The sequence below is a fragment of the Neoarius graeffei genome, chromosome 8 (assembly GCF_027579695.1).
Source record: "Neoarius graeffei isolate fNeoGra1 chromosome 8, fNeoGra1.pri, whole genome shotgun sequence".
Taxonomy (NCBI): domain Eukaryota; kingdom Metazoa; phylum Chordata; class Actinopteri; order Siluriformes; family Ariidae; genus Neoarius; species Neoarius graeffei.
In genome coordinates this window covers 87,472,233-87,485,510 of record NC_083576.1, presented here as the reverse complement: position 1 = coordinate 87,485,510, position 13,278 = coordinate 87,472,233, and the positions used below count along the sequence as shown (strand labels likewise).

The 13,278-nt window shown below is 43.3% G+C and overlaps 1 protein-coding gene across 2 annotated transcripts in view; it reads left to right on the top strand.

Annotated features, from left to right (window-relative positions):
• The first annotated feature begins 6,481 nt into the window (after positions 1-6,481).
• Positions 6,482-13,278, top strand: part of vac14 (vac14 homolog (S. cerevisiae)) — an 80,251-nt gene continuing 73,454 nt past the window's right edge. Inside the window, exons 1-2 of one of the 2 annotated variants that reach the window (XM_060928438.1) lie at positions 6,482-6,848; positions 7,036-7,246. In XM_060928438.1, coding sequence (XP_060784421.1) covers positions 7,143-7,246 — 104 coding nt within the window. In that variant the 5' untranslated portion in view covers positions 6,482-6,848; positions 7,036-7,142. Of the gene's footprint in view, positions 7,247-13,278 lie in introns of both variants that reach the window. The other variant, XM_060928437.1, reaches the window with a different exon arrangement.

The following is a 13,278-nucleotide window of genomic DNA, read 5'->3' as shown; positions in this document are numbered from 1 at the left end:
GACTGTTCACACTCCTACCCTCAGGCCGGAGGTACAGAAGTGTGAAATGTAAGACTGTCAGACCTCTTTCTTTCCCTCCACCATCAGACTCCTGAACAGCTGACAGGAGTCTATAACCATGGACCACCTCCCTGTAAACTGTCCTTGACTGTTTACATCTGGTTACATTGTTTGCACATTTTTTTTGCACTATATTGCCTTTACTTTGTATTATTTCTTCCACCTATTTATTTATTTGTAATTGGTATTCGTGGTGGATAGCAAACTAAGAATTTCATTATGCAAAAGGACATGTCCTTATTGTGCATATGACAATAAACACTTTGAACTTGAACTTCTGTCTATCTACATATCTATTATACCAACACAAAGGCTGTGCAATGCTTCCTTTCTATTGAGGACAGTTGTTGAAACAGGATTATTCTCTCACATTAGTTGCCATTTTCACTTCATTCTCACACTCATGTCTTAACAGTATTTATTGGTCATATTAGTTGCAAGCTGCATGAATATCGTGACAGTGAATTATGTGACCAATAAATACTGTTAAGACGTGACTGTGAGAATGAAGTGAAAATGGCAAATAACATGAGAAAATAATCCTGTTTCGACAACTGTCCTAAAGAGAAAGGAAGTATTGTGCAGCCTTTGTTTTGGTATAACAGATAGGAAGAATAAATGTATGAAAGGGAAAGAGGCACTGTAATAAGAGAAAAACCTGAAATAATTTATAGTAGTAAAAAAGAGCTATTCCAAAAAAAACCCCCACAAAAATGATCAGAGCCTGAACTGGAAAAGGAAAAACAATAACAGTGAAGCGGAGTGCGATAAAGATATGTAAGGAATGTGGGTAAAGTTGAGAAAATAAGAGGATGTAATGAAAGGGGGGGGAAGTCAGGAAATACTTTTCTTGTGGTAAATTTGATCAGATACCACGGTTTAACACACAAGCCAAATACACGCAATGGGAGTGGTAAGATGGCGGCCAGATGGCTTTACTCGTCTCTACAGCAGGGAATAGAAGAAGAAAGAAGAAATTATTATAAAAATTATTATTCTATTGAGGTTGATTTTGTGCCCTTGTGAATATTTTGCTCAGAAACTCATCATTAGCTTCACTTTTATGCAATGAGTCTAACCCTACACACGCATGCGCAAAGTAGACACATTAAACAGATTAAAGGACACATCTTGGGTAAATTCAGGAGCAAGATCAATGCAATTCTCTTATTTTATATGAAACTTTGGTCAAATATCTGTCACATTTTGCATTTTGTGCAATTTTTTTACCTTGCGCAATACCAGAAAAATTCAGTTGAAATCAAGCCATCTGAGGCGAATTGGTCCGCCTCTGAAAAAACTTGGCGTTTGGATTTCCCGGTAAACATTGATTTTCGTGACGTCACGTGTGGGACGCCTCCCTCTGAATCCTACATCAGCGCTGGTTTGTTTATGAGAAAACGACCTGGTGGTTTTCTGCAAATTTCTTCAACGTTATCGCGTAATTATTAAAATGGTTAACAGATGTATCGTAGGAGGGTGTAGCAACACCAATCATGATGGGATTAGTACTCATCGTTTCCTGAAAGACCGGACAACGAGAGAGAAATGGGAGCACTTCGTGCGAGGCACCCGGAAAAACTGGCAACATGCAACAGACCACAGCATCATATGCGGGGCTCACTTCACAAGGCCCGACGACTTTGAGAACTATTTGCAGTGGGAAATGGGCTTCAAGAAGTAACTTGACCTGAAAAAAGACGCAGTTCCATCTGTTAGAATGCCCAAAGCAACACCGTCTCCATCTGTGTCAGCGTCACCAAAGGAGCCAGCCGTGTTCGTCTCCCCTGACAGAAGGTGAAGCGCCACATCCACCAAGGCCCTCGAAGCCGAGGACCAAGCAGAGCCGAGAAAAAGACCAAGAAAATCATTAATTCACAAGTTGGCTGTTGCCAGGGTAAGAAATAAGAGAGACTATACTCTAAATTAGGAGTTCCTGTGTTTGTGTGGTACACGGATAATGTTATTTATTGACGTACACAAAAGTAAACAACACGAAAGCGCTGGGCGATGATACACTTGCTTGACATGTATCAAGGGATATACGGCGTGTCAGGGCTTGAGATCTTGGGACCTGTCAAACACATTAAATGTATACACGACCCTGCTTAGCCGATTCCATGTGTGTAGCTGATGAAATCTTTCTCCTACAGTAGCCAGTACTCTTCTAAATGAAAACATATATAAATATATATATATATATGTTATTTACCGGCTGGGAGGTCCATATGGTGAAATATCGTGACCGAGGTCTTGAAAGTACTGAGCGAGGCCCTCTGGGCCGAGGTCACGGTATTTCACCATACGGACCGACCTTAAGCTGGCAAATAATATACATATTTTTTTCTTTACCAAATTCTAACAGAAAACGAGAGCGCCTGAAAGGGAAAACCGAGCTGAGACGCCATTTTGAATCCTCATTCACGGCTGTAATGCAAATGGCTTCCTCCTCGGTATACAAGTGCACTTCCATGGCAGGAAAAAAACTACATTTTGCCGCCTATGTAGTCCCCTATTTATACAAAATTGAGTCATTCAGGATTCAGCCATGTTTTTGCTCGGCGTTAGCAACAGTTAGAGGTTTTTAGCTTTCTCCTGAAATGTTTTCTTTTATTTCTTCTTCCTCAGGGTAGTAAAACTCGCTTTCACTGTGAACACTGTCGTTATCGCTATCCATGCTGTAAAATTAATGCTATTAAACTGAGAAATGCTGGCAAAAATCTCATCTCATCTCATTATCTCTAGCCGCTTTATCCTGTTCTACAGAGTCGCAGGCAAGCTGGAGCCTATCCCAGCTGACTACGGGCGAAAGGCGGGGTACACCCTGGACAAGTCGTCAGGTCATCACAGGGCTGCTGGCAAAAATTTATAAGATTTTTGATAATCTTATAAATAAATCTTATAAAAAAAACCCATAAATGTTGACAAAAAATGCTACTATGTTTGTTGTTGCTGTGAACGAGCGAGTCGCCAGAGGTCCATAACCGGGGTCCGTATCGTAGGATACAGACCCGCTCGCCAGCCAATCAGAGTGCAGGATTTGATGGAAACCGCACCGCGAAAAAAATAAATAATAGTAATTAGAAAAAATATGATTTAAGTAACAATAGATAGATGAGCATTGATACATGAATCCATGGATTTAGAAGCTGAAGCTTTTAACTATCATCATTTCAATGCCAAATCGCTTGCTGCTAAACTTGGTGTACACAGACTGGGCACTGAACCCATGCAGGCTCTCTCTGCCTGCTGGTGGATCCGCACGTGATGTCACGAATCTGGCTCCAGACTCCTTTGGGATTTTTCCAGACACGTTTTGTTATTTTATTTTTTTCTGCTGTAGACAGATGGCCTTGTGCAAAATTACCCTTCTGGATGAGTGTGTAAAGGGACATACAGTACCAGTCAAAAGTTTGGAAACGCCCTCTAAAAGCACGTCAACAGTCCTTATGGAGGATATTAATAATTAAACTTTGACAAATAAAAGAATAACTTAATTAGTCCATTCTACTAAAAAGTTCCTGGCAAACGCCCTCTAATTCAGTGGTTTTTCATTATTTTAAATTTTCTGAATTGTAGATTAATACTAAAGTCATCAACATTATGAAGAAATATATATGGAATTATTTGGTAAACAAACAAAAAAAAAGTGTTAATCAAACCAGAATATGGTTTATATTTTAGATTCTTCAAAGTAGGCACCTTTTGCTTAGATGACAGCTTTGCACATCTTGGCATTTTCTCAGTCAGCTTTACGAGGTAGTCACCTGGAATGGCTTTCAGTTTACAGCTGTGCCTTGTCAAGAGTGAATTTCTTGACCTCTTAATGTGTTTGAGACCATCAGCTGTGTTGTGAAGAGGTAGAGTTATACAGTTATAGAGTTTGGTGGTGTTTACATTAGACCGTATCAGCGGATCATCAGATTAACGTTTTTAAAACGATTAGCGTGCACACAGCAACGCCAATACACGATTCGCGTGCATACAGCAACGCCAATACACGGATATGCTCGGCTCCGCAGGCATCCTGCGCTCCAAATCACTCCGCCCTGAACAGCGAGTGCCCTCTGGAGGGTGCGCACTCCGGCTCTGCGCAGCTCACAGAGCGCGTGAGTGAAGCGCACGAGCAGTGATTCGGGACTGAGCCGCTGTGTGTGTGATCTCAGTGCATATCGGGCATGCGCGTCACTTACCACTTGCAAGTGGAAGGATGGCAAGCCTAAAGACAATCATAACTACACAATGGGCAGTATTTGCATCAGTATTTGCAGTATTTTCATACTTTTATACTCTTTAATGAAAGGTGATACAAGGCGGAAGTCCGCGCCGTTTTTCAGCAGTCGCATCACATGACCAATGCCAGCGAATCAGGAAGGTGGATCTCACAGTGACGTTGTCCAATGACGACGCCAGCTAGAGCTCAGCACAGCGTATCCGCGTATCTCAATGTTTACACAGGACCGGACCAGACACGAACTGGATTGAATACGTGTTAATTCTTGAGTTTGACAATAAATGTCCTTTATCGATGTTTCAAGATGTGTGTGCATTACATACAATATCTCATCTCATCTCATCTCATTATCTGTAGCCGCTTTATCCTTCTACAGGGTCGCAGGCAAGCTGGAGCCTATCCCAGCTGACTACGGGCGAAAGGCGGGGTACACCCTGGACAAGTCGCCAGGTCATCACAGGGCTGACACATAGACACAGACAACCATTCACACTCACATTCACACCTACGCTCAATTTAGAGTCACCAGTTAACCTAACCTGCATGTCTTTGGACTGTGGGGGAAACCGGAGCACCCGGAGGAAACCCATGCGGACACGGGGAGAACATGCAAACTCCACACAGAAAGGCCCTCGCCAGCCCCGGGGCTCGAACCCAGGACCTTCTTGCTGTGAGGCGACAGCGCTAACCACTACACCACCGTGCTGCCCACATACAATATCATAAATTTCAAATATATGCATGGATCTAAAGTGATATTGTGTTGAATTCCATTGTGCGTTTTTAAAGTTACTTAGTACACTGGCAGTCAATGAAAAAGTCCAGGTCAATAATTCAACATATTATGCAATACGGAGTTGGGGAAATGTTTGTTTTGAGATGTTTCTGTTGAATAGCGTGCACAGAAGTCATTAATGAGTTCTCCTCAATCCAAACATTTTTCAATAGTCTTCAGGGAGTGGTCTTTAGGAATCAGCTCAAAGTGCTGTTTTGGAGAAAAACAAAAATTTGTACACGGTTGAAAGGATGGGTTGGATAGCCTTTATTAAGGCCATGAAAAAGCCGACTTTTGTATTCCTTATGTCCAAGATGCCACGGTTAAATCCAGATGACAGACGGTGGGCCCTCGGCATGGTGCAAGCCGGCCTAAGTTTTTCAGAAGTTGGGCGTCGATTGAATGTCCAAACCCTGCCATGGCCTGCGTATTCACCTGATCTCAATCCCATTGAGCATTTATGGGATCACCTTGGTGTTCAGATCCAGAACCGTGTTCCTCGTCCCATGAACAGAGGTCAACTGATATCCAGGCTCTTCAAGAGGAGTGGCAGGCCATTCCACAAGACAGGATTCGCCGTTTGATACGCTACGCAGTATGCGTCGCAGACTGACGGCTTGTATTGCTGTTGGTGGGGACAATACTCGGTACTGAAGCTGCAACTTTCCAATTACAGGGTATCCATTTTGTTCGGACTGTACATTATCGAAGCTCGCAACAATTGTGATTTTTTTGTTTATTCATCTCGAGTTAAATGTCAGTATATTGATCTGTAAGCTTCTAGTACATGATTTCATGGCTTATGAATAAAATTATTTTCATAAATGTCACCTGGACATTTTCATTGACCGTCAGTGTATATTTTCTGAGGTGGTACTTGGTGAAAAAAGTTTTGCCGCTTTTCCACTACAAACGCGGCTGAGCCGGGCTGAGCCGTGCCGTGCTGAGTCGGGCTGAGCGGGGCTGTTGGAGTTGCATTTCGACTACAACCGCGCTGAACCGTGCTGGCTGGAAGTGGGTGGACACATTGGGTGGAGTTAGCGAAAGTGGGTGGACGTCAGGTGATGTCGTTAAGCGGCGCAAACAGTGACATCAGTGATCTTTTAAGCGGTAGTCTCACGACCCGAATAGTAAACAATAAACATGGAGGACATGGAGTCGTTAGTGTTGCTGGTCTTGGTGCTGTGGCTTGTTGTCACCGACAACGCGGACAGATACTGGCAAGAGCGTATAGATGAGGCGAGGCGCATAAGGCTTCAGAAATTCTCGTAATTTGTAATTCTTCTCCTTCCGGGTTTGCGGTGTTTACAGATCCCAGCGCGCTTGTGGGGCGTGTGTGGGCATGTGAGGACACTCCTCCTCACCAATCAGTGCACAGGGGAGTGTCTGCTCACGCCCCCAGCCTCACTCGGCTCGCTTCAGCCCCACTCCAAAACGGTGCGAGTTTTAGGGGCTAAGCAGGGCTGAAGCGAGCCGAGTCGTGCTGGTGTTTGGTAGTCGAAACGCGAGCCGTGTCGGGCTGAAGTGAGCTGAAAAAGGGTAGTGGAAAAGGGCCTTTTGAGAACCACTGGTCTAGGCTATGGGAGCTCATCGAGTATTCTGGGATCAGCTAATCAGGCTGCGGATGCGGAAGAAGTGGATCTGGGCTCGGCTAACCGGCCTGTGGTGTTTACAGGGAAATCATGTGAGCAGGCAGTGAGTTAGTGAGTTAGTTCTGCTCTCCATCTTCCTGAGGAACCGCCTGGATTCATTCATTTACTCCACAGCACACGGACAGCGGTTTGTTTCTTTGCTGTTGTTGTTGTTTAGTGCGCTATAAATGCGGAAGTGGCCGTGCTGAGAGCTGCACTGCTCCATACCGCATCCGGTTTCTTCATTCAGCTGGAAAACCTGCTCAGAGCTGAGCGGCAGAGCTCAGTTTAGTCATGGCTCCTGCAAATCAGGCTTAATCTGTTTCCCCCTGTAGCTGTAGACCCGGATGAGCAGTGCCAGGTGCTGGATGAAGAGGCTGAGGAGTGCTCCTCACACCCCGGGACACCTCTCTGTTTACTCTGAAGCTTTATTTGTAGGAAAATGAACACGGAGAAGGATTTTTCCCCTTTGACCCCGAACATTGTGAGAGCTCTGAACGACAAGCTGTATGAGAAAAGGAAAGTGGCTGCACTGGAGATCGAAAAGTGAGTGTAAGATCTACTTTAAGATCTACTCTATCTCCTGGAAGTGTGAGTAATCAGGCTGATCACGTGACCTGCCTTGTGATCATACACTGGATGAAAATCTGAATGTGTTTGGGGTCACTGCTTTAAAGCTGATCGAAAAATAATTTAGGAATCAGTTTATCAGCTTGTGTGTTTATCATCATCTCATCTCATTATCTCTAGCCGCTTTATCCTTCTACAGGGTTGCAGACGAGCTGGATCCTATCCCAGCTGACTACGGGTGAAAGGCGGGGTTCACCCTGGACAAGTCGCCAGGTCATCACAGGGCTGACACATAGACACAGACAACCATCCACACTCACATTCACACCTACGCTCAATTTAGAGTCACCAGTTAACCTAACCTGCATGTCTTTGGACTGTGGGGGAAACCGGAGCACCCGGAGGAAACCCACGCGGACACGGGGAGAACATGCAAACTCCACACAGAAAGGCCCTCGCCGGCCCCGGGGCTCGAACCCGGACCTTCTTGCTGTGAGGCGACAGCGCTAACCACTACACCACCGTGCCACCCTATTGTTCTTCTTCTTCTCATTATTATTATGCTGTGATTTCCTCACACCTCTGTGTGTTTTTTTTTTTTTGTTGCTGTTTTGGGAATCATGAGATTCAGATGACCAGTTCTGAGTTGAATAATCTGATTTGGGTGTTGTTCCAGTGTCCAGGAATGGCGCTAGGAGTCTTCATTCTGGGTCCAGGGACCCACATGCAGAGCATTTTTTAACACAGTTACTGGGAGACCAAATTTTAAACCAAGTTATGTCTTATCATTTGGTTCAATCAGTTGCAATTAATTAACCAGGTACCATGTAAGTATACATTTAACAAGGAAGATCTATGTTATACACACAAGATCATGTTGGTTAAGAAAAACGAAACTAAAATTTGGGCCATCCTTAAAAAAAAAAAAATCCGTTTCCTGTCCACCGGGTGAGCAAAAAAAAATTTCAGTCAGGAGGGAGGGATTTTTTTTTTTTTTAATATATATGGATGGATAAGAAATCGCAATGCTGTGTTTGCTTTTTCTTTCAGTACTTTTTTATTACAAAAGCAGACACATTTAATAAAATGACAGTTTAATCAACTGAACTTTAAGTTAGCATTTTAAATGCTGACTGCAACATTTGCACAACTTTTACAAAGGTACTTAAATGTCCGACACACGGACGTTTTGTAGTTCTAAATCGAGCGTTAGGCCTAGTTCGGATGAAATTACACTATTAAAATGATCACTGAATGATTTGTTTTTCTGAATCTTTACTATTTTGTTGTTCGTTAGAATACCATTTTGCGATTTCACACTTAAGCAAATGTTTGAAAACTCCGGATCTCCTTCCTTCATGGTGGCGGCAATTTTTTTGTGGCGCATGCGCAGAGCTGATTCGATTCTATATTCTGTGCGGAATGTCAAGTTCGATTTTAGATTTACGAACCCCCAAAAAATGTCGAAAAACCGGTGTTAAAAAAAAAAAAAAATTCAACCGCACAAACGGCACTCACCTGGCCGGTGGACCGGAAACAGAACATTTTTTAATAATGGCCTTTGGTTACTGAGATGGCTGATGTCAGAATCTGATGTCATTTACTGTGTAACTTTGAGTGTCTTTGGTGGTGTTTACATTAGACCGTATCAACGGATCATCAGATTAACGTTTTTAAAACAATTCGTGTGCACACAGCAACGCCAAAACACGGATACGCTAATCACATGACTAATTAGACGGCAGTTGAAATGTGTCAGTGCGGCTCAGCGCTTCCTCCTCAGCGGCTGCGCTCCAAATCACTCCGCCCTGAGCAGCGAGTGCCCTCTGGAGGGTGTGCAGTCCGGCCCTGCGCAGCTCACAGAGCGCGCGAGTGAAGCGCACGAGCAGTGATTCGGGACTGAGCCGCTGTGTGTGTGATCCCAGTGCATATCGGGCATGCGCAAGTCACTCATCACTTGCAAGTGGAAGGATGGCAAGCCTAAAGACAATCATAACTACACAATGGGCAGTATTTGCATCTTACCATGAACAACATTAAGAATAGCAAAGCATTATATTCATACTTTTTAATGAAAAACAAAAAGGTGATACAAGGTGGAAACAATAGCAGGAAGTGAAGTGCGCGCCGTTTTTCAGCAGTCGCGTCACATGACCAACGTGGCATGAACAACGCCAGCGAATCAGGAAGGCGGATGTCACAGTGACGTTGTCCAATGACAACGTCAGCTAGAGCTCAGCACTGCGTTTCCTCGTATCTCAATGTTTACACAGCACCGGATCAGATACGAACTGGGTTGAATACGTGGGCCCTGGCGGATTCAAGTTGTTCCGCCTGTGGAGTCGTTTCCCGGCGTTTTAATGTGAACGGACAGTGCATCCGCGACGAAAACGAGACAGGTACGGTCTAATGTAAACACCACCTTTGACATAGGTAACATTTGTGCTTGGTAATTGCTCTTGATAGCTGTGTAGTCACTGTAGCGTGTTTGTCTGTATGGTGATTGGTGAACCATTTTGCATCACAGAATATGCCGCAGCGGTGCAGCCGCATGGACTCTGGGGCCTGTGATTGTATGGCCCAGACCAGTTGGTCTCCTAGTGGAAAATCCTTAAAAAATGCTCTGCCCACATGACTGGCCAAATTGGGGTCCCTGGCATTTTTGTAGGTCCTAAATATTTAATATAAATACACAGAGGGAAAAAATATAAATACATCTTGCCATGCGGCCACGATCTTGGCATTTTTCCCCCCGACACTTCAGGGAGTTAAAGGTTTTTCGTTCATTCTTTGCGAGTGTTTATCCTATGGCGACCACGATTCTGTGACCTTTTCAGTCTTTGTTTGTTAAACAACAAAATCTAAATCGAACAACCTTGCCAAGGCCATCAGGAAAAATTCTTTAAGTAGGAGCCCTCTGCCCTGGGACGCATTAAAATCCTGAACATGCCTCTTTAGCATTTTTGTATGTAAAAATTCACGATTTCAGCATCATCATCGTGATCCCTGAGCGTCTGTACAGGGGACTGATCTGATACCGACATGGTGACTGTAGTAGAGTCAATTCTAGAACATCACAGCACGATTTTATTATTTTTTAAAGACATTTAGTGTCATGTTTGTTACAAATCCGTATCATGCCGGGCATCGCATGCATTCACGACAAAATACATGGAAAAGTATCTGATCCAATCCCATACTGGTGCTGCCTTGATACAGTCACTTCTTCGATCTTTGACCGTGTCATAGGAAGAGTTCAAGTTCAAATAAGTAATAAAACACTTGGGGTCATGCTGTTGGAGGAAAATAATCAATGATGGGTTCAGAATGGTGATCATTCACTACAACTGAAGTTCCTCCAACAGTTCTATCTTTTTAAATTAATTAAAGAACGACATATTGCACATTTTATCTGTTTGTTGCGTTTAATTTTGTGGAACAGTTGTCCACAGAGGGCGGCACGGTGGTGTAGTGGTTAGCGCTGTCGCCTCACAGCAAGAAGGTCCTGGGTTCGAGCCCCGGGGCCGGCGAGGGCCTTTCTGTGTGGAGTTTGCATGTTCTCCCCGTGTCCGCGTGGGTTTCCTCCGGGTGCTCCGGTTTCCCCCACAGTCCAAAGACATGCAGGTTAGGTTAACTGGTGACTCTAAATTGACCGTAGGTGTGAATGTGAGTGTGAATGGTTGTCTGTGTCTATGTGTCAGCCCTGTGATGACCTGGCGACTTGTCCAGGGTGTACCCCGCCTTTCGCCCGTAGTCAGCTGGGATAGGCTCCAGCTTGCCTGCGACCCTGTAGAAGGATAAAGCGGCTAGAGATAATGAGATGAGAATGAGTTGTCCACAGAACAGGTCTATAAAAGCTATAAGTTATAAATCCAAAGTCTTTCCTGTGTCGGAAAACTAAACATAACCTGGTTATAAGGTGCTCACACTACAGACTCCATTCATGAATTTTAATTAAACAACTTCTTCCAGAAATCTTCATGATAACACTTTTTTTATACAAAGCTTCAGGGCTTGACATTAACGGTAGTCCGACTGTCCCAGGACAACCAAATGTTTGATCCAGACAAGTCAAATTCGAATCTGCCTGTCTGACAGGACCAGTTGAGTATTTGTTGAAAATCACTATTTTTATTCCCCCAGCATGCTGTATAATGCGAGGGGTTATATGTAGCTATCGCTCTGTCTGTAAACATTTTAGTTTCCGGAGCATAACTCAAAAACTATTAGGAATTTTTTTTTTTCTTTTCTCTCCTGATGACTCTTGTTATAGTAATTATTCAAGAGTCACATCAATAAAGTTCCAACACAACCAGTTCGATCCCGTCTGTGATCCGGCCGTGTTATCGTTTACGAAATTCCGGGGAAGCCGAGTACAGCAGGTACGTGTGTAAAAATAACCACGGCGTAATATCTAATTATAGATTATTAGACTCATTGAAATCAGAGAAACGGCACTCAAATACCTCGGTGAAATAAATATCTGTGGTGAATATCTTCATTTCATTGTATTTTTTCTTTGGTGTGGTTCACGTTAACCATCACAAACGTGGTAAAAATATTTCAGGGGAATTTTACGACAGTGCCGAACTCACTCACGGTTTGTTTTCATTCATAACGTGATTCTGTCACCGCTATCGTGTCCAACTTGTTTTCTTTTGTTTAAATTTATTTATCCTTTAAGTTTTGCTGGATTAATCAGGACGTAACTTTTATTTCCTCCAGAAGCTTTGAGTTTGGGTGAGTCGAATTCTTAAAGCTGCAGATCAGGTAATGGGTTATAACAGTAGCAACACACACACACACACACACACACACACACACACACACACACACACACACACACACATCATAATGGGGCTTTGGATTGTTTCTGTTTATTGTTACAGTTAAAGTTTGAGTTTTATTGAAAAACTATAAATCATTAAACATCATGATTATCATCACTATTCCTGTTTTTTTGATAAACTGTTGTTAATCACCTTCCTTTCACTGAACGAGTAAATACGTAGGAATAAAAAGGTTCTGGTCAGGACGAGTGAGAAATCCTGCTGCGTGTCCGACTGGGTTAAAGAGTTACCGTCGAGCTCGGAACTCATATACATACACTACCGTTCAAAAGTTTGGGGTCACCCAGACAATTTTGTGTTTTCCATGAAAAGTCACACTTTTATTTCCCACCATAAGTTGTAAAATGAATCGAAAATATAGTCGAGACATTTTTCTGGCCATTTTGAGCATTTAATCGACCCCACAAATGTGATGCTCCAGAAACTCAATCTGCTCAAAGGAAGGTCAGTTTTATAGCTTCTCTAAAGAGCTCAACTGTTTTCAGCTGTGCTAACATGATTGTACAAGGGTTTTCTAATCATCCATTAGCCTTCTGAGGCAATGAGCAAACACATTGTACCATTAGAACACTGGAGTGAGAGTTGCTGGAAATGGGCCTCTATAGATGGTTTTCACTGACGTCACGGCATTCCGGGGAACGCCCTCCAGCCGCCATCTTGTGGGGCAAACAAAGGACCATCGCCATTACCGGCTACGTTATCTCGGGCAAATTTATGAAGTTATATAGTCAGTTTTCTAAAATAAAGATCAATGTCGGCAAAATCAAGCAAACAGAAGTATATAGATACATTAGACAACATCTCACGACAATGGTATGCAGCCAAACTGGCCTTGATTGGGGGAATTGACCCCTACGAAGTGGACAAAGATGCATTTTCAAGTGACTATGCAGGGCTGACATCCATATCGTACCCTGATATTGTGAACTATTTCGTGAATAGTAAAAGTGCCTACACACTGACGACCTCAAAGCATACAAGTCGCTGGAGTCATACAATTATTTTGTCTGTGGCTGGGTCCGCGAAGTCCACCATATAAAACCAAATGACAGTCGTGTCCTAATTACAGCCAAGGTATGTAAACATTGGAGTTTTAGAGCTCTCAACACTGCGTATAAATATGTGTGTGTATAATATCGAGTTGATTTAAGACAAATT